At 44.7% G+C, this 22,477-nt stretch overlaps 1 protein-coding gene across 3 annotated transcripts in view; it reads left to right on the top strand.

The window, feature by feature from the left end:
* Positions 1–22,477, top strand: part of exoc6b (exocyst complex component 6B) — a 742,224-nt gene that overhangs the window by 94,033 nt on the left and 625,714 nt on the right. For all 3 annotated transcript variants that reach the window (XM_052038528.1, XM_052038519.1, XM_052038535.1), the window contains one exon: positions 3,864–3,909. In XM_052038528.1, the coding sequence (XP_051894488.1) occupies positions 3,864–3,909 (46 nt within the window). The remainder of the gene's footprint in view (positions 1–3,863; positions 3,910–22,477) is intronic.

Raw genomic sequence — 22,477 nt, 5'->3', positions numbered from 1 at the left:
CTCTAAACTTTTCCTATCCATGTACCTGTCCAAGTACCTTTTAAGTGTTATTAATGTACCTATCTCAGCCACTTCCTCTGGCAGCTTGTTCCATATATTGATTACCCTCTGGGTGAAAAAGTTGCCCCTCAGGTTCCTATTAAATCTCTCCCCTTTCACCTTAAGCCCATGCTCTCTAGTTCTTGATCAATGTGCAGTTCTTTTAGTATTTAAATGGATCCCAATATTCACCTGGTTCTATCTTGGGTGACAGTGCAGTGGTACAGCTGGTAGAGCTGCTGCCCACAGCTCCAGCGACCCGGGTTTAATTCTGACCTCCAGTGCTGTCTGTCTTTGCACATTCTCCCTCTGACTTGTGTGGGTTTCCTTCCGCTGCTCTGGTTTCTCCAATGTCACAGAAACCTGTGGGTTGCTAAGTAAGTTGCCCCTGGTGTTGAGATGAGTGGTATTGGGGGGAGTTGATGGGAATAGGGGGAAAATAAAATGGGTTATGGTAGGATTAATGTAAAAATGGCTATGTAGAACAGGAACAGGCCCTTCGGCCCACCACGTCTGCACCGACCAGGATGCCAATCTAAATTAGTCCCATCTGTCTGCCCCTGGTCCATATCCTTCAACTCCCTGCCTCCTTATTTGTCTGTCTAAATGCCTCTTAAACATGCTGTTGTATTTGCTTCTACCACCTCCTTGGCAGTGTGTACAGGGCATCTACCTATCTGTGTAAAAAAAATTTGCCTTGCACATCTCCTTTAAACTTTTCCCCTCTCACCATAAACCAATGCCCTCCAGTAATAGACATTTCCACCCTGGGAGAAGGACTCTGACTGTCTACTCTATCTATGCCTCTCATCATTTTATAAACTTCTACCAGATTGTCCCTCAATTCAAGTTTGTCCAACTGCTCCTGCTGGCTTATACACTCCAATCCAAGCAACATCCTGGTGAACCTCTTTTGTACCCTCTCCAAAGCCTCCACATCCTTCCTATAGCGCGGCAACCAGAACTGCACACAGTGTTCCAAATGTAGCCTAACTAAAGTTTTATGCAGCTGCAATATGACTTACCAAGTCTTATACTCAATACCCCGAGTGATGAGGGCCGCCTTTAACACCCTATCCACTCGTGGTGCCACTTTCAGGGAGCTGTGGACTTGCACCCCAAGTCCCTTCTGTAGGTATACTATCCTCTTGCATTTGACCTCCCAAAATGTATCAGCTTGTCCATATTAAACTCCATCTGCCACTTCTCCACCCAAATTTCCAACTGAGCTATATCCTGCTGTATCCGTTGACATCCTCTCTGGCTACCCACAGCTCCACCATTTTCGTGTCATCTCCAAACTTACCAATCAGATCAGCTACATTTTCATCCAAATCATTAATACTCACCAGGATGTTGTCTGGATGGAACAGTTTAGTTATGAGTAGAGACTGGACAAGCGAGGCCTATTCTCCCTGGAGGTTAAGAGGGGACATGTTTGAAGTATATAAATTATGAGGGGTTTAGATAGGGTAGACTGCAGAAAACCTTTCCCTATATGAAGAGGTAGATAACACTAGAGGACATAGGTTTGGGGTAAGTGAGGTGAGCTGAGAGGGGATATGAGACCTAAACTTCTTCACCCACAGTACCTGGAATACACTGCCCGAGAGTATGATTGGAGCTGGTTCATTGGCAGCATTTAAGACGTGTCTAGATGAGCACTTGAATCGCTGAGGCATTGAAGGCTGTAGATCAAGTGCTAGGAGATGGGATTAATATGGAAGGGTGTCCACCTGTTGGCATGGACCGATTGGGCTGACTGGTCTGTTTCCATGCTGTATGACTCTATGACTCTATATATTACAAACAACAGAGGTCCCAGCACTGATTCTTGTGGCGCACCACTGGCCACAGACCCCCCCAGTCAGAGAAACACCCCTCTGCTGCTACCCTTTGTTTTCTATGACCAAGCCAATTTTGTATCCAACTCACCATGAATTCCATGTGACAATCTTCTGGACTATCCTACCGTGAGGGAGCTGTCCAATGCTTTACCAAAGTCCATGTAGACAACATTCATCGCCCTACTCTCATCAAACAACTTTGTCACCACCTCAAAAAACTCAATCACATTTTTGAGACAGGACTTCCCTTGCACAAAGCCATGGTGGCTATCCTGATAGGTCCACGCTTTTCAAGGTACAAATAAGTCCTGCATGCAAAGGTCTTCCCCAATATTTTCCCTAGTACCAGCCTATGATTTTCTGGTTTGTCCCTGGTAAATAAATAGGTAAATTGGTTTATTATTGTCACATGTATCGAGGTACAATGAAAAACTTACCTCGTTATGGCCTTGCGCTTACTGTGTGCCTGCACTGCACTTTCTCTGTAACTATAACACTCTATTCTGCATTCTGTTATTGTTTTCCCTTGTACTACCTCAATGCACTGTTGTAATGAAATGATCTTTATGTAATAATATCACCTCGGTACATGTGACAATATTAAACCATTTCAATTCAATCAGATTGCTAAACTCTGCCATCATCGTCACCATTGGTCAGTGAGCGAGAGAGAGAGAGAGAGAGATCAACTGGGAGCTTAGATTCTTGACAGTTTCCTACTGTTGACTCTGGGGGTAAATGGAAAGTTTATGAATGTTCCATGCCCCAAAGACAGTGCAACTTTAGCAGCTCAGTTGAACAGGTTTGAAGGGATCTCTAAGACTTTATTCATATGCTCTTAGCTAATACAAGCATGGGCCACTGGAGTCCACAGTCCATATTACACAGACCTGCCTTGCAAGCTCGGCTTGGAGATTCTTGAGTATGGTGACTAGAGGTTGTGTGTTTAGGTAACCAGTTGACCAAAGGGATTTAAAGAGAAATAAAAATACAGTATTTAAACCAGTCTTGGGAACAAAGTATTGAGTTACACAGTGGCAAATTAATCGGTTTATTATTGTCACATGTACCGAGGTACAGTGAAAAACTTTGTTTTGCATGCCATCCATACAGATCATTTCATTACACAGTGCATCGGGGTACAGGGTCAAACAATAACAGAATACAGAATAAAGTGTATCAGTTACAGAGAAAGTGCAGTGCAGGCAGACAATAAGGTGCAAGGTCATAATGAGGCAGGTTGTGAAGTCAAGAGTCCATCTTATCGTACTGGGGAACCATTCAATCATCTTATAACTGTGGGATAGAAGCTGTCCTTGAGTCTGGTGGTACGTACTTTCAGGCTTTTGTATCTTCTGCCCGATGGGAGGGGAGGAGAAGATAGAATGTCTGGGGTGGGTGGGGTCTTTGATTATGCTGGTTGCTTTACCAAGGCAGCGAGAAGTGTAGACAAGAGTCCATGGAGGGGAGGCTGGTTTCCGTGATGTGCTGAGCTGTGTCATTAACTCTGCAGTTTCTTGCAGTCTTGGGCAGAGCAGTTGCCATACCAAGCCATGATGCATCAGGACAGAATGCTTTCTGTGGTGCATTGATAAAAATTGCACATGGCAACATTGGTGTTGGTTTATTATTGTCACTTGTACTGAGGTACAGTGAAAAACTTCTCTTACAAACCGATCGTACAGGTCAATTCATTACACAGTGCAGTTACATTGAGTTAGTACAAAGTGCATTGATGTAGTACAGGTAAAAACAGTAACAGTACAGAGTAAAGTGTCACAGCTACAGAGAAAGTGCAGTGCAATAAGGTGCAAGGTCACAACAAGGAAGATTGTGAGGTCAGAGTCCATCTCATTGTATAAGGGAACTGTTCAATAGTCTTATCACAGTGGGGTAGAAGCTGTCCTTAAGTCTGGTGGTACGTACTCATAAAACAGGTACAGCAGTGTCTGATGTGTTTCTTTTTCTCTCCCCCAGTTCTGGAGATGTACGGTAAATTACGAGAACAGATGAAGACTAAAAGGTAAATTGCAGTCTTAGCTTTGGTCTTTTTTTTCCTACTAGCTGGCTCAGGGACAGTGTAATGGTTGGCTTCAGTTCTGTCAGATCTTGTGTGCTTCAAGTTAACAACCTTTGTAGCAGCAAGGGCAACATTAAATGAACTGAGGTGGGGATGGAGGAATTATCCAACAGAATTAAAGTAGAAATCTTTCTGTGAAGCATATGTAATAGTATCTGTAAGTTACCAGTAAAGTAGCTGTTAATTGGTGAGGTGTGCAGGCAAAGAGGTAAGAAGCAAGGTGATGAAGTGACCGAGGGATTTTAATCTTTTTGCATGTACTGTATATACCCCAGTGGTTAATATTGTATAGTTGGTGTTCTAAGATCTAAGAACTTAGTAGTTAAAGGACAAAATTGTATGCTGCTCAGCCATTGAAATTTCCTCATTGTGTGACCGCCTGGTGGTGCAGTGGTTCAAACTCATTAATTTAATGAGGTAAATTATAGTGATTTGTAAACACAAAACGTGCTGTAGCTCGGGCTCATGAAGTGTAATTAATAGGAATGGATGGGAATTTTTTAATTACTTGTTGTCTGTGGGCATTAATGCCATTTATTCGCCTATCTCTAGTGGTCCTTGAGAAGGTGGAGGTGGGGTGCTGCCTTCTGCAATCACTGCGGTCCACATGAGAAAGGTACTCTTTACTGGAGTCAGAGGGTTTTCCACCCTGATGTGGGAGCAATGATATATGTCCAAATCAGGGTGTCGTGTGATGACTGGTCAAATAGAGGTGGTGATGTTTGCTTGCACTCATTTGGATAGAACTGTTGAAAAAGACCGAGTTACTGCAGTGTATTTTGATGATGGTACAGACCTGGGGGAAATAGAACCTAAATCAACCAGACTATTTAGTTCTGGATGGAGTGAAGTTCAGAGATCAAGTGTTGTATCAAACTTCAGATGTGCCTGGTAGATAGTAGAAATGCTCTAAGGAGTCAGGAGATGGGACATTCACCCTGGAACATCTAGCCTTTGACCTACTTTTGTAGTCACAGTGCATTTGTTGCTGGATAATGGTGACCCAGCCGCCTATCATTCCACCCCAAGAAAAATATCTAGGTGGTGGGGACTTCGGCAATCATAATGCCATGGGGAAATGGTTAGACTCTGTCTTGTTGGAGATGTCCATTGCTTGGCATTTGTGGAGGCAGAAGTTTTGTGGAGACTAGTAGGATGAAAGGTGAGGGCTAGGGGGACTCTATCTCTGGTGCATGTGTTGTGTGAAAGCCCAAGGCTGAATGCTGTCTGGGTCTTGCAACAGGAGGGGCATAGATAGGGTGAATGCACTCAGTTGTTTTCCCAGGGTTGGAGAATCAAGAGCTCGAGGGCATTGGTTCCTTTTTTAGTTACTGCACTGATTATTGTGCCTCAGCTGCCTGGGACCTAAGTCCTCCTTTCTACCTTTTGTTGTTGTCCATGCCAGCTGAGAAAGAAACTTTGGTGATTTATTCTACTTCTCAGCTGTCTATAACCATATGCGTTGATGCACTTGAAGACTCTTTCAATGTGATGAGAGTTTCGGCCTTGGTCACTCTTTCAGGCAGTAAGTTCCAGCATTCTGCTACCAAAATTATTCCCTTCTTCCTTGCAAGCACTAGAGTAATCTTTAGGTGAAAAGGTACCTCTCGTCAACTCTCCTCTAATCTCTCCATGCATTTGTTTAAATGCCACGGGGTTATAGAGTCATACAGCACGGAAAAAGGCCCTTTGGTGCAACCGGTCTATGCCAACCAAGATGCCCATCTAAGCTAGTTCCATTTGCCTGCGTTTAACCCTTATCCCTCTAAACCTTTGCCAGAGAAGTGGCAGGTGTAGTTCAATCCAGAGAAGTGTGATGTGATACACTTTGGAAGAATGAACTTGAAGGCAGAGTACAAGGTTAATGGAAGGATCCTTAGCAGTGAGGAGGAACAGAGGGATCTTGGAGTCCAAGTCCATAGATCCCTTAAGGTTGCTGTGCAGGTCGATAGGGTGGTTAAGAAGGTGTATGGTGTGCTGGCTTTCATTAGTCGGGGGATTAAGTTCAAGAGCCGCAAGGTAACGTTGTAGCTCTATAAAACTCTGGTTAGACCACAGAGTATTGTGTTCAGTTCTCTGTCACCTCATTACAGGAAGGATGTGGAAGCTTTAGAGAGGGTGCAGAGGAGATTTACCAGGATGCTGCCTGGATTGGAGAACATCTTATGAGGAAAGGTTAAGTGAGCTAGGGCTTTTTCTTTGAACAACTCAGGATGAGAGGCAACTTGATAGAGGTGTATAAGAATTTGAGAGGCATAGATAGAGTGGACAGCTGGCATCTTTTCCCCAGGGCAGAAATGGCCAATACCAGAGGATGTCAGTTTAAGGTCAGAGGAGGAAAGTTTAGGGGAGATGTCAGAGGTAGGTTCTTTACACAGAGTGGTGGGTGCCTGGAACACACTGTCGGGGGTGGTGGGAGAGGCTGACAGAATAGGGACATTTAAAAGACTCTTAGATAGGCACATGGATGTAAGAAAAATGGAGGGTTATGTACTGTGCAGGAGGGAAGGGTTAGATTGATCATGGAGTAGATGTTTATATGGGTTGGCACAACGTTGTGGGCCGAAGGGCCCGTACTGTGCTGTACTGTTCTATGTTCTATATACTGAACACTATCTGTGTGAAAAAGTTGGCCCAGGCTTTTCCCAATCCTTCCCCCTCACCCCAAACCTATGTCCTCTAGTTCTTGATTCCTCAACCCCGGGATAAAGACTGTTTGTATTCACCCTATCTATACCCGTCATTATTTTACACACCTCTATATGGTCACTACTCATTCTCCAACGCTCCAAGGAATAACGTTCTAGCCTGCCCAAGCTCTCCCTATAACCCAGCCCATTGAGTCTTGGCAGCATTCTCGTAAATCTTTCCTGCACAATTTCCTGCTAAATGGCAACTTTCCTATAGCAGGGTGACCAAAACTGAACACAATACTCCGAGCATGTCCTCACCAACATCTTGTACAACTGCAACATAACATCCCAACTGCTGTAATCAATGCCCTGAATTATGAAGAGGAAGAAGAGAATATACTCATTACCACTTTGATGTATATAGCTCCACAACATTCAGGAATGTGCACCATTCAGGACAGGGATCAGCTTGTGGGTTCCTGGTCTACTGTACTAAACGTTCACTCCCTCCACCATTGACGCACCGAAGTTACATGTGTACCATGTATGAAATACATTCTAGTAAATAACCAAGTGTATAAATCCTAGAGTTACCTCTGTGGGAGTACTGTCATCAGTAGGTTTGCAGCAGTTCAAGGAAATAGAATAGTGATCTTGCCAGTGTAGCCTACATCATAACAAATACAAAATGTGGCTACGTAGAACAGTACAGCATTGGAACAGGCTCTTCAGCCCACGATATCTGTGCTGAACACGATGCCGAATTAAACAAAATCTCTTCTGGCTGCACATGATCCGTATCCCTCCATTCCCTGCACATTCATGTCTCTTTCTAACAGCCATTAAACACCACTATTGTATCTGCTACCACCATCACTCCTGGCAGCACATTCCAGGCACCCACCACTCTCTGTGTAAATAAAAAAGCTTGCCACACACATCTCCTTCAAACTTACCCCCCTCTCACCTTAAATGTTTTCCTCAGGTACTTAACATTTCTACCCTGGGAAAAAGATTCTGACTGTCCACCCTATCTACTCCTCTCATAATCTTATAAACTTCTATCAGGACTCCCCTCAGCCTCCAACGTTCCAGAGAAAACAACCCAAGTTTTTCCAACCTCTCCTTGTACCTCATACCCTCTAATCCTCTTCTGCACCCTTTCCAAAGCCTCCACACTCTTCCTGTAATGGGGCGACCAGGTTAGATTGCAACAAGACTGAACATTTGTCCTCTGATGACTATGGTGGAATTTTCAAGGAAGCTGTTAATGGAGTTGAGGGTGAATTATTTGGAGTTATTCCTGTGGAAAATAATAGAACATGATGTGATTAGATACCAGAGGAATCTAGGAATTGAGGGAAAAAGAATCAGAAAGAGAAAGGGTAGTGCAGTGACTTGAATGAATGAATGAGAGAACAATGCTTTGCATGTTCTGCCTGTGACCACATGGGTTCCTTGTTCCTCCCACATCCCAAAGATTACTAGTAGATTAATTGGCCACCATCAATTGGGGTGGGTGACAGGATAATTTGGAGATTAGGTTGTGGGGTGATAATTAAGGGAAAGGGGCTGGTGAGTGTGCTTTTAGAGCCAACATAGACTTGGTGGGACAAGTATCTTCCCATGTTTGTACACAAATATGTGGGATAGAATGGAGTACTTTCTTAATGGTAAAACATTGAATGGAATTAAGATCCAAAAACAGTCGGGCATTAGGTACAATATAGTACAACTTACAAGTACAGAAAGTAACCAGTTCTGTCGGAGTTTCGTCTTTTCATGAAAGAGCTTAATTAAAAGACAGTAGGTTATAATACTCTGTGCTAGACTGAACTGTGATCAGATCTGGGCGCAACTTAGAAAGGATATTTTGGTCTTGGAAGGGAATCATCATCGATTTACCAGGATGAAACTGGGACTTCATGGGTTAAATTACGAAGAGAGAGGTGACAGAAATTGCGGGGGGGGGGGGGGGGGGGGGGGGGGGGGGGGGGGGTTATTTTCCGGAATTTAGTAAGTTGATGGGGTTAGTGGATTGAGGTTTTTGAGATATTGGGGGAACTGACAGTGTAGAGGGAAAGAAAACTATTAGGGAATCTAGAACTTGTTGGGTCGAGTTTAAAAGTTCCAGCCAGGCCTTTCAGAAGTGAAGTTAAGAAACCTTCACATACAGAAGGTAATGGAAAATGTGGTAATTGAGGCTGGACCAATTAATTTTAAATCTGAAGTCGTTAGATTTCTGTCACCTAACAGGAAAGGAGTAAGGTTGTAGATCTGCCAAGCGCCTGTTGAATGGTGTAAGAAGTCCAAAGGCCAAAATGGCAGCATCCTGTTTTTCTCTTTCTGTGCTGCACTGGTATTGTTGTTCACTTGTTTAATTAATTTGTTTCACATGAAAGCTGAAGTGGAAATGTAGTTATTGTTTCGCCTTTGAAAGGAAGGCAGGATGATGTGAGGATCTGTGGTCAAATCCAGAGCAACAATAAATTGGAAAGTTTCCTTTATTCTAACTGTACATCAGCTGGCAAGCCATAAGAGAACCTGAGAGTCACGGAGGCAGGCCCTTCAGCCCAACTTGTCCATGCTGACCAAGGTGCCTTCCTGAGCTAGTCCCGTTTGTCTGCGTTTGCCTGTATCCCTCTAAACTTTTCCGATCCATGAACCTGTCCAAATGTCTTTTAAACGTCGTAATTGTACCTGCCTCTACCGCATGCTCTGGCAGCTCGTTCCATATACCCACCGCCCTCTGTGTGTAATCTTTCTCCTCTCACCTTAAACCTAAGCCCTCTAGTTTTAGACTCCCCCACCCTGGGGATAAAAGAGTGTGACCATCCACCTTATCTGTGCTCCTCATGATTTTATAAACCTCTATAAGGTCACCCCTCAGCCTCCTACACTCCAGGGAAAAACAGTCCCAGCCTATCTAGTCTCTCTTCATAACTCAAGCCCTCCAGTCCTGGCAACATCCTTGTGAATCTTTTCTGTGTCCTCTCTAGCTTAATCACATCCTTCCCATAGTGTGGCGACCAGTACGGTACACAATATTGGTAAATTGTTTTTTTATTGTCACGTGTACTGAGGTACAGTGAAAAACTTTGTTTTGCCTGCCATCCATGCAGATCATTTCATCCCATCAGTGCATTGAGGTAGTACAAGGGAAAACAGTAACAGAATGCAGAATGAAGTGTTGCAGTTACAGAGAAAGTGCAGTGCAGGTAAAGTACAAGGCCATAACGAGGTAGATTGTGAGGTCAAGAGTCCATCTTTTCCCCAGGGTCAGAATGTCTATTACTGGAGGGCACGCATTTAAGGAAAGAGGGGGGTAACCAAAGGAGATGTGCGGGGCAAGTTTTTTCCACGGAGAGTTGGTGGGTGCCTGGAATGCACTGCCAGAGGTGGTAGTGGAGGCAAATATGATAGTGGCATTTAAGTGGCTCCTAGATAGGCTCATGAATGTGCAGAGAATGGAGGGATATGCACATTATGTAGGCAGAAGGGATTATTATTTTATTTAGGCATTTAATTACTAGTTTAGTTAGTTCGGCACAACATTGTGTGCCGGTTCCTGTGCTGTTCTATGTTATTGTACTAGGGGATCGTTCGATAGTCTTATAACAGCGGGATAGAAGCTGTCCTTGAGCCTGGTGGTACGTGCTTTCAGGCTTTTGTATCTTCTGCCCGATGGGAGAGGGGAGAAGAGAGAATGTCTGGGGTGGGTGGGGTCTTTGATTATGCTGGCTGCTTTACCAAGGCAGCGAGAAGCTGCAAGGTGCAGTCTCACTAACGTCCTATACAGCTGTAACCAGACATCCCAACTCTTGTACTCAGTGCTACGTCCAATGAAGGCACGCATGCTACAAGCCTTCACCACTTTGTCTGCCTGTGGCGCCACTTTCAGGGAATCTTGTGGGAGAACTTGACTCACTTGCAAGAGTTGCTTGATAAGCAAACAAAAGGAGTTAAAATAAAACAATGGGGGAGCTTTTGATCATAATGCAAATGAGCTTCTACATTCCAATAAAATACAACCATACTTCACAGTATGAGAAGTGGGATAAGCAACCAAATTTTCTCCATAGAAGGTTGCATAGCTCAGCAACCATGTACTTGGACACACAAGAGACTGCAGATGCTAGAAATCTGGATCAGTGGCCAGTCCTGGATCTGGATCAGTGGCCAGTCCCAGATCTGGATCAGTGGCCAGCCCCGGATCTGGATCAGTGGTCAGTGGCCAGAAAGCTGGCCAGTCCTGATGAAGGGTCCCGACCTGAAACGTCGACTGTCCATTTCCCTCCATAAATGCTGCCCGACCTGCTGAGTTCCTCCAGCTCCTTTATGTGCATCCACTTACTTGTTGCTTTTGCTTCATCCGATCTGCTGACCACAGCTTTCAAGAGCAGTATTTGAAAATGGCAATCGATCTGTATGTTTCCTCCTCACACTTCAAGTGGGCTTCATGTGTGTGAATCAGATTCAGATTTGGAGAGCACTAATGAAGTGTCTGAGCTTTGTTCATGTGGTCTGTAAATGGGATTTGAACCTCCTGTGAAACGCGGGTGCTGCTTCCATGGACGGGTGCATGAAGCCATCTTACAGAAACGTGGTGATAGCAAGATGCTCTATGGTTCTCTGTTTTTACTGCAATGAAATAATCCACAGCAATGAATCCTGTGGCACAAGGCATAAACCAGGAGTATAAACCCCCATCAAGGAGCTAAACAGCAGCATCCTGTTCTTCTCTCTGTGTTGCATTGTTATTCACTTGCACTTTGACTAATTTGTTTTGCGCTGAAAGTTCAAGTGGAAGTGCGTTGCAGTTAGGATGAAGATAAAATAGACAAGAATAGAATTATTGCCCGAAGGTATGCAGCCTAACGTTGTAGTGCATCTAAGACTCCTCTGCCACATCGATATCATACTTTACCATATCAGAATCAGGTTTATTATCACTGACTTATATGACATGAAATTTGTTGTTTTGCAGTGCAAAGACACAAAATTACTATAAATTACAAAATAAATAAATAGTGCAAAAAAAGCAATAATGAGGCAGTGTTCATGGGTTCATGGACTGTTCAGAAATCTGATGGCGGAGGGGAAGAAGCTGTTCCTGAATCGCTGAGTGTGGGTCTTCAGGCTCCTGTACCTCCTCCCCAATGGTAGTAGAGAGAAGAGAGCATGTAGATTAATTCAAGTTTCATCACTACTTTGGAAAATAATCTATTTGCTAAGATCTTCTCTAAATTTTTGTTTCACTATTTTAGTTCATAACTTCCTGTCACACTGTTCCTGGATACATCGGTGCAATAGTCTGTCTTTGTCTCATCTCTTCTCTTCAATATTTTATATCTGATGCCAATGATATTCTTAGCAACCACATTTAACTGTGGCTGGCTTACATTGTGAATTATCCATGTAACTCCTCTCAGCCTCTTGAGCTGTCGAAAATCTTTTCGGTACATTTAGAGTCATAGAGTGGTACAGCACAGAAGTGGTCCATTCAGTCCTCTACATGCATGCTGACCTCTTTTATCCATCTACACGAATCCTGTTTGTCTGTGTTAGGTTCATATCCTTGTATGCCTTGCTTTTTCAAGTGCCTGTCTAATTATCTCTCAATTAGTTATCATACCTGATTCCACTGCTTCCTTGAACCACTCTCTATGTATAGCGGTTAGCGTAACGCTATTACAGCGCCAGCGACCCAGGTCCAATTCTGGCCGCTGTCTGTGAGGAGTTTGTACGTTCTCCCTGTGTCTGTGTGCGTTTCCTCCGGGTGCTCTAGTTTCCTCCCACATTCCAAAGATGTATGGGTTAGGAAGTTGTGGACATGCTATGTTGGTGCCGGAAGCATGGCGACACTTGCGGGCTGCCCCCAGAACACTCTGCGCAAAAGATGCATTTCACTGTGTGTTTCGATGTACATGTGACTAATAAAGATATCTTAGAAGTTACCCCTCAGATCCCCTTTGAAACTCCTTCCTCTCACCTTAAACCTATGCCCTCTTGTTTTTGATACCCCTACCACAGGAAAAAGGTTTTGACCACCCACCTCTCATGATTTTATTTCGCTCTGTCAGGTCACCCCTCAGCCTCCTTTGCTCCAGGGAAAACAATCCCAGCGTATCCAATCTCTTCCCATAGCTGAAGTCCTCCAATCCAGACAACCTCCTGGTGAGTCTCCTCCACAGTTTCTCCAGTGGAAAGACATCATTAATCCGTAGCCTTCTATGCCTCGGTGATTCAAGTGCTCATCTAGACACATGTTAAATGCTGTCAGTGACCCAACTTCAACCATTCATTCAGGCAAAACATTCCAGGTACTTACCACTCTCTGGGTGAAGGAGGTTCCCTGCATATCCTGTCTTAAATCACTTCCCCTCTACCCTAAACCTGTGTCCTCCAGTTTTATATCCCTCTGATATGGGGAAAAGTTTCCTGAGTCTACCCTGTCTCTACCCCTCAATTTTATATACATCAGTCATGTCCTCTCTTAATCCCCTCTGCTCCTGGGAGAACAGACCCAGTCTCTCCTCATAACTGAACTGCTCCATCCCAGGCAAGATCCTGGAGAATGTCCTCCACACCCTCTCCCGCGCTGTCACAGCCTTCCCATACCTTGGTGACCAGAATTGCATGCAGTACTCCAGTTGAGGTTTGAGCAAGGCTTTATCAAGTTGGAGCATCCTACTTCTGTATTCAATGCTTTGACTAATGAAAACCAGTATCTTGTATGCCTTCCTAACCACGTTGTCCAACTGCATTGCCACCTTCAAGGATCTGTGGACTTGTACTCCGAGGTTCCTCTGCTCCTGGTGTATGTTCTGACCTCATTAGTGTTCCCAAAATGCATCACCACACATTTTTCTGCATTGAACTCCATTTCCTTAAACTCCTGAACCAACTCACTCGATTCCAGTTGCCTATACCTGTCATATGTTTCCTTTTTTATCCTGATCAATCCTTCAATACCATTTGTCATCCAAGGTTCCCTAATCTTGACATATTTGCCTTTCACCTTTACCAGTAAATGCTTCCCTGAACTCTCACTAACGCTCTTTGAAAAGACTCCCACTGGTCAGATGTCACCAGCATCTGTTCCCCTTGTTGGTCTCCCAGCACTGTGAGATGTCCGTAGGGGAATGCTGCTGACTGGCACATTCCAGGCTGCAGGAGTACGTGCTGAGGGACGCACTGAAGCTGGGTGCAGCCAACGCAAGGGCTCGGTGGGGAAGGACTACAGTTTAAGGTTCTTCTGCCACTGGAGAGGGAGGGGCGGGGTCAGGCGAGAAAGCCCCTTAAATATTGTAAATTACGGGATTGGGGTAGCCCCCAGGGAGCCACACGTGTGGCATCGGTGCTGTGTTTTTTATATAAAAAGGTAACTAATGATGGATCCGTACACGAATGTAAAGGTTTGCACTGTTTTATTGTTGTATATAGTTTGTTCTTTCTGATGAATAAAGTTTATTTTGGTAAAAAAAAAACTTACACCTGGTCATCTCTTATGCCATTGAAATTAGCCTTCCCTCAATTTAGGACCTTAACTTGAGGACCAACTTTAACCCTTTCCATGACGTTTGAAATTTACAGAATTATAAGGCCATAAGACCATAAGATGTAGGAGCAGAATTAGGCCATTCGGCCCATTGAGTCTGCTCTGCCATTCAATCATGGCTGATCTTTTTCATCCCCTTTTTCCCGCCTTCTCCCCATAACCCTTAACCCCTTTATTAATCTAGAACCTATCAATCTCTGCCATAAGTACACCCAATGACGGCCTCCACAGTCCTCTGTGGCAATGAATTCCACAGATTCACCAATCTCTGGCTGAAGAAATTCCTCCTTATCTCATTTCTAAAGGGACGTCCCTTCATTCTGAAGCTGACAGGAGCACACCTTCCCAACTACCCCTTGGTGGCTTCTGCTCAACCAGAGGCAGATCCTGCAGATCCAACATCAGCTTCATCAGCCCTCCCAGACCTGGAGTGTAAACAAGTCTTCCTCAGCTCTGAAGGACTGCCAGAAACTAAGAGGAGGAGGAAGCAGGTTCGGTTGTAACTTGACAAAGGGCACCAGGCAGTGTCGAGCAGATACCCGGGGATTTTCAAGGAGTTTTCGGAGGAAGGTTTGGGAATCTGGGATAGGCCACGTTCCTCCAGAGGCTTGTCTGCTTGGGACAGGGTGGGGATTGGGGATTGGCCCCAAGGAGGGACAATGGCATGGGGGGATGTTGGGTTAGTGGGGGAGATGCGGGAGGCAGCTGGAGAGCAAGAGGAGACCAGGGTGAGGTGCAGATGGTGGAGGGAGATCAGAGAATTAAAGTCAAAGTCGAGTTTATTGTCACATGCACACGTACATGTGTGCACAGGTGCAATGAAAAGCTTACTTGCAGCAGCATCACAGGCACAGAGCATCAGATAAGCAGCATTCACCAGAAAAACATAAATTAAACAAAATTATACACAACTTTTACAAGAAAGAACACAATTAGAACAAGAAAAAAAGTGGTCATAGTGTTGCTAAACTGTGGTGATTAGGGTTTTATCGGTTGGTTCAAGAACCGAATGGTTGAAGGGAAGTAGCTGTTCCTGAACCTGGTGGTGTGGGACTTCAGGCTTCTGTACCTCCTGCCTGATGGTAGCAGTGAGAAGATGGCCTAGCCTGGATGGCGGGGATTTTAGAAAATAGATGTTGCTTTCTTGAGGCAGCACCTCCTGTAGATATCACCGATGGTTGGGAGGGATGTGCCCATGATGTATTGAGCAGAGTCCACTACTCTCTGCAGCTTCTTACATTCCTGCGCATTCGAATTGCCATCCCAGACCATGATGCAACCAGTCAGGATACTTTTTTAGAAAGGGAAAAACAGGGTGAAGTGGGGAGGGAGCTGAAAAAGAGGGTGTGAGTGAAGGAACTGAAGGAGGACTATGATCGTGGAATGAGCAAAGCAAGGGTTGTGGGCCTCTTTGTTGTCTTCCATTCATGTGTGTATTTTTGAGGGTCCACAGAGGAGTGCCTGGACCCCAGTCATCTTGGACTTCAGCTACCCAGAGCCTTGACACAGTGATGTATAGCAACAACCCCACGTTAAAATAATTCACGCACAGGCAAATGCCAGTGGAGTGGACGAAGATCATCATCAACCCCCATGGACTGCGCAAGGAAGAGGGCGTTCAGTAAAATTTGCCAAAGACAGAGTTGTAGGACAATGGAGAGATTGTGCTGGAATAAATTAATTGGACAGATTGCCACATAAACAAGAGGTGAATGGCCTCTTTTTCTTCTCTAGATTTCTGAGGCAATGTAATGATTCTAGTGGAGACACGAGAGACTGCAGATGTTGGAATGTGGAGCAACACACATTGACTGGAGAAAGAAAGGACTGCAGATGCTGGAATCTAGATGAAAAACATGATGATGCTGGAGGAGCTCAGCAGACCAGGCAGCATCCGTGGAGAAAAGCAGGTAGACCCTTCAAGAAGAAGGGTCCTGACCTGAAACGTTGACCGCCTGTTTTTCTCCACGGATGCTGCCTGGCCTGGTCACTTCCTCCAGCACCATCATGTTTTTCAACACACATCTGATCTCCATTTCCCTCCACAGACACTGCCTGACCCTCCAGCATTTTGTTTCTTGCAGTGATTCTAATAGATTTGGATTTGGATTCTACTCTCTTAGCATAAAGAGATTAGGTGCTAGCTTCATCCCCTGGCCAACAGTCCTCCTTCGGCCAATGTAGTGGACAGGCTAATGCCACACGTTATGCATTGTGTGATAGGTAAGTGCTGTTAGGTCTGGCTAGGCTTCGCTGTCTTTTTCCATGTTAATAACTTCTATGTGTTTCTCTGCATCTGTTCCCTATTTGTGTGACTTCACCAGCATGGCAGCAATCACTGGGTTTTGTTTATGTGGACTGCTTTGAAGGTTCTGTGAGATGTCATGAACTCATTTTTGTGTCTGCCTTTTGACAGAAAGGAAAGGAAGGTTGCTGTCAGACCAGGGCTGTGGTGTCTTAGTTTCCCTCAGGTGGTAGCAGAAACTTCAGGCAACACAATACTTGAAGAAATAGTTTAAGTCCTGCTTAAAGCCACTGGCAGGTGCAATGTTAAGTTCCACAGACCATGTTTGGTCCTAACGTGTGCTGAGATACTCACCTCAGTTGTTTTGAGAGTTGCCGTGTGTTCTGTTGCTTCTGTGCTCGTGGGTGCTGGGTGTCTGGTTCCAATAACTGCTTCCCCCCCCACCAACAACTTCTTTTGGAAACTGTGTACATGTGTACTTCAGTGAGGGCGCAGTTGGGATCAGAAACCATTTTCTCTGTGATTGACATTGTCTACACGAGAACACCTGATTCCCTCAAACGTGATTAGATAACTGTTGATCTGCACCTCAAACCCATTAACACAGCTTGGATAACAAAATCTGCCAACTTCATTCTTCTTCATGTATTAGCTCTGTAGGTTTTGTACGTAGATACTTGGGCAGAGTCATGGAGGATGACTCTTTCTTGTTACAGTGTCAGCAGCCCTCCGACTTACATCTCTCCCTTCTCTGAAGCTCAGTGTGCTGAAGCTGGCTGTTTGAAATAGAGCCATGAAGTCATAGAACAATACAGCACGGAAACAGGCCCTTTGGCCCAACTTGTCCATGCTGACTAAGATGCTCATGTAAGCTAGTCCCATTTGCCCATGTTTGGTCCATTTCTCTCCAAACCTTTCCTATCTATCTACCTGTCCAAGTGTCTTTTAAATGTTGTTCATGTACCTGCCTGAACCACTTCCTCTGGCAGCTCGTTCCATATACCCACCACCCTCTGTGTGAAGAAGTTGTCTCTCAGGTCCTTTTTAAATGTTCCTCATATTCAGGCAAGTGTGAGGTGTTGCACTTTGGGAGGTCAAATGAAAAGAGAAAGTATACAGTTAATGGTAGGCCCCTTAATAGCATCGAAGTACAGAGGAATCGTGGGGTCCAAGTCCAAAGTTCGTAAAGTGGATAAGGTGGTAAAGGCGGTGTACGGCGTGCTTGCCTTCATTGGTAGGGGTGTTGAGAAAAAGAGTAAGGAAGTCATGCTGTAGCTGTATAAAACTTTCATCAGACCGCACTTGGAGCATTGTGTGCAGTTCTGGTCGCCCCATTATAGGAAGGATGTGGAGACTGTGGAGAGGGTGCAGAAGAGGTTTACCAGGATGCTGCCTGGATTAGAGGGTTATGAGCTATAAGGAGAGGTTGGACAAACTTGTGTTGTTTTCTCCAGAGCATCGGAGGCTGGGGAGAGACCTGATAGAGGTTTTTAAAATTATGAGTGGCATAGATAGGATAGACAGTCAGAATCTATTCCACAGGTAGAAATGTCAAACACCAGAGGTCATGCTTTTAAGATAAGAGGGGGGGAAGTTTAAAGACGACGCAAGGGGCAGGTTTTTAATGCAGAGAATGGTGGGTGCCTGGAATGGGTTATCAGGGATGGTGGTGGAAGCTGGCAGTTTGGTGGAGTGTAAGAGACTTTTAGATAGACACATGAATGTGAAGGGAATGGAGGGATGTGGATTATACACAGGAGGAGGACATTGCGTATAAATTGGCATCAGGTTGGCACAGCATCGTGGGCCGAATGGCCTGTCCTGTACTGTTCTACGTTCTATGTTAAATCTTTCCCCTCTCACCTTAAACCTACGCCCTCTAGTTCTTGATTCCCTTTCCCTGGGAAAAAGACTGAATGTATTCACCCTATCTATGCCCCTCATGATTTTATACGCCTCTATAAGGTCATCCCTCAGCCTCCTATGCTTCAACGACTAAAGTCCTGGCCTACCCAACCTCTCCCTATAACTCAGGCCCTTGAATCCTGGCAAAATTCTCGTAAATCAAGTAGCAGAGTAATTAATTGCACTTTTCCAATAGCCCAGTAAATTTCTCCTTTTCAGAAACTTTCTGCCTCTCCCTGGCCCTTTCAGGCAGAGTAACTGTGTGAAATGTTAGCCAATGATCTTAAACGTTTCCTCTGGTTACTGACTCGCCATTACTTTCCCTTTTGCCTTCTTTGTTGATGGGGGAACTATCCTGGAAAGTCTTAGCTCTCCAGTTAACTGGCGTATTAAATCTTTTACCCTGTCAGGGCTGTACATCCTCAAGTCTGCTGTTAGCACTCAGTCTGGGATCCAGTCCTCTGTCTGGGATCCAACTCTCTGTCACAGCATTATGTGTAGTTGAAACGCATGTTGTCCACTTCCTGATAGGAGGCTCATAAGTTTGGCAACTTGTTCTGTGGGTCTGAGAAGCAGATGGTGAAAATTCATTGTTGCAACAAGCTGTGGTCCACTTTGAAAAGCATTTGTGGTGTGGAGTGTGGGGGCAGGGCAGAGGATTAGTGAAAGGACACACATAAAAACTTGTCTTATTTTGAGCAGAAAAATAAGAAAATTAGATTCTCCTATATATTGACATACGTTGGCCAGAGAAAATATGTGGCTTCGAGCCTTAACCTAAAACCTTTTAAGTGCTGATACTGAATACTGCAGTATGATACAGAAGTGGAGCTACATTGTTATGTGGTTTAGAAGTCTTGTTTACAAGGTTATTTGAAAATTAAAAGTCTGTTTGCACTTTTTAACAATGTTCTTCTTTTGACCGAGGAGACTAATTGCTCATCTCATTGCTGGCTGCGGAACTTTGTTATTTGCTAAATGGTTGCTGTTTGAGTCCACAGTTGGTTGCAGACACCTGAGTGAGGCTCAAGGACAGTTTCTGTCCCGCTGTTAAAAGACAATTGAATGGTTGCCTAATACGATAAGGGGACCATTCAATAGTCTTGACCTCACATCTACCTCATTATGGCCTTTTACCTTATTGTCTACCTGAACTGCACTTTCACTGTAACTGTAACACTTTATTCTACATCCTGTTATTGTTTTCGCTTGTACTACCTCAATGCACTGATGTAATGAAATGATCTGTAAAACAAAGTTTTCCACTGTCCCTCAGTATACATGATGATAATAAACCAATTTACCAATTTCCTAATTTACTTCCGAGCAGCTGTGCATGAGGTGTCACTGCAGGCTCTTTGAGGAAAGGGACATCGGTGAGGTTGATCATGACTCCCAGAAATCTGCACACATCTGTTCCCACCACCATGGTCACCTCCTACCACTCTACTCTTCCTGTTGTGTTTGATTGCACACTTCCTGCCACTTCCTGGCTGAGATTGAGGTCCTCAATGCAGACCAGGAGGGGCAATGTAATTTCTCATCTGTATGAGCCTTACGCAGCTGAGTAGGAAGTCAGTTCTGGTCACCGCGCTATAGGAAGGATGTGGAGGCTTTAGAGAGGGTGCAGATGAGGTTACCCAGGATGCTGCCTGGATTAGAAAGTATTAGCTATATGGAGTGGTTGGACAAACTTGGATTGTTTTCTCTGGAGCTGAGGGGAGACCTGATAGAAATTATGAGAGGCATAGAAAGGGCAGACAGTCAGAATCTTTTTCTCAGGGTAGTAATGTCAAATTCTAGGGGCCATAGCTTTTAAGGTGAAAGGGGGAAAGTTTGAAGGAGATGTGCGAGGCAAATCACAGAGAGTGGTGGGTGCCTGGAATGAATGCGCTGTCAGGGGTGGTGATGGAAGCGGATATGATAGTGTTTAAGAGGCTTTTAGATAGGCACATGAATATACAGGGAATGAAGGATACTGACCATGTGCAGGTAGTTGGGATTAGTTTAAACTTGGCATCATGTTCGCCACGGACATCTTGTTCCTGTGCTGTACTGTTCTGTATTCTTTGTTCATTCTCTCACTGGGAGGCTGTTTACTGTAACAATGCAAAGACATTCCAAAGGAGCTTGTTAATCAAGTCCTGAAGGGCGGGGGCACCCAACTCTGCTTTGGTTATCACAATTAAAAAAAATTATCCAGATTAATGAAGCAAATTTGAGCAGGAGGAGGGTGGGGATGCAGAGGAATATTTGTTGCATTTTGCACCTTTGTAACAGCAGCTTGGTGCAGATGGTGGTGAATGTATTGACTGTACGGAGCCAAAATACTGCAGATTCTGGAATTGGAAATAAATGCATAAAATACTGGTAATACTCAGTAGGACAGGCTACGTCTGTGGAGAGAGAAGATGGTTAATGTTTCATCAGATGCACATATTGTTCTGCTGTTGTTTCCCTTTTCCCTACCCATTATCCCAGCAGGCACGGCAGTGTAGCGGTTAGTGTAACGCTATTACAGCGCCAGCGACCCGGGTTCAATTCCCGTCGCTGCCTGTAAGGAGTTTGTACGTTCTCCCCGTGTCTGTGTGGGTTTCCTCCGGGTGCTCCGGTTTCCTCCCACATTCCAAAGCCGTACGGGTTAGGAAGTTGTGGGCGTGCTATGTTGGCGCCGGAAGCGCGGCGACACTTGCGGGCTGCCCCCAGAACACACTATGCAGAAGGTGTATTTCACTGTGTGTTTCGATATACATGTGACTAATAAGGATATCTTATCTTATCCCCCTTTGTCATTACTGCCTTTGACCTTCACTGTTGTTCCTTCTTCCAAATACAACACCTTATGTGACTCCACTGAGCATCTGCTCCTGAAACACCTACATCAAAGTTTTTGTAGTGCAGTTAAATGCCAGGGACCCTTAAGTCTACTCCAACTGGCTACTGTCACTGATCCACATTCTCTTTTTGCCAATCTCTCTGATTTCAATGTCTTCAATCTCGCACTCAAAGGGTCTAAACTCATGCTGCCTGTTCCGGGAAAGAGCAACCAACATCTGTGCTACAAGCACAAACCCACAATCCAGATGGAAGGAAATGTGGCATACATCTAACACAGAGAACATTGTCTCATTGACCTTACAGCTGAGGTCCCTGGCTTTGCTCTCTTCTAAAGCTGGTGTACAGTCCTTAACAGAACCCCCACAGGCCACAGAGTGTGGTCACCTGCTCCACTAATGGAAAATGCTTGGTGAGATTGTTGCCGGGAGCCCCCAAACCTGATATCCATTACATCAACTCGCCCATTAAGAGCTATTGCTGGAGACACCCCACTTCTCTATTTGGCATCTCAGGAACCCATTGAGTGGATTGTCAGGGTGGATCTGAGTGTGAGGCTTTTCAAGTCACGTGAAAGAGAGGATCATATATCCATGGGAGGAGGCCACTTTGTGTGTAAAATAAAATGTGATCCAACCTGCAGTAAAACTGATTTCCCCTGTCTGACCATCTTGCTATCCCAATGGTTCACCAGGTAATGATTCCTGTGCTCCATTCCGACTCTCTGTGGCCCCATTCCCACAGTCCATTTACCTGATCTGAAAGAATAGTGCAGGCAGCACTTTGTCAAGGACTATTCCTGAAATATCTGCACAAAGATTTTGGTATTGCAGTTAAATGGCACTTTGTGGATACTGACAGGGACCACCACTCCATTCCAACTCAATGGGGCACCATTTCTGTGCTCCATTCCAACTCAATGGGGCACCATTTCCTGGGCTCCATTCCAGCTCAATGGGCCCTATTTTTCCTGCTCCCTATTCCAACTCAATGGGGTCCAGTTTCCTGTGCTCCCTTCAAATTTACCAGGTTTACTGGGAAACCTAGTATAAGAAGGAACAAAATCGAAGAGTTCTACACTGATCCACATAACCATTTAAGTAAATACATAAACACAGAGATTGATTTGTTTCACATTGTTGCGACGGATATCGGTGTCACTTCTGCAAAAAGTGAATTAAAAAATGTTGGTATTAATTGAAATAACATCCAATAGTCCGGAAAATCTGCTGGTACAGCACCACCAAAGTCTGGAGCATACTGGATTATCAGAGTTGTACAGTAACTCCACTTTTCGTGCTTTTGGTCCATAATCCTTGTAAATTGCAGCAC

This window comes from Pristis pectinata, chromosome 2 (genome assembly GCF_009764475.1).
Source record: "Pristis pectinata isolate sPriPec2 chromosome 2, sPriPec2.1.pri, whole genome shotgun sequence".
Taxonomy (NCBI): domain Eukaryota; kingdom Metazoa; phylum Chordata; class Chondrichthyes; order Rhinopristiformes; family Pristidae; genus Pristis; species Pristis pectinata.
Note: the sequence above shows the minus strand (reverse complement) of the source record. Positions and strands in the feature narration are given on the sequence as shown.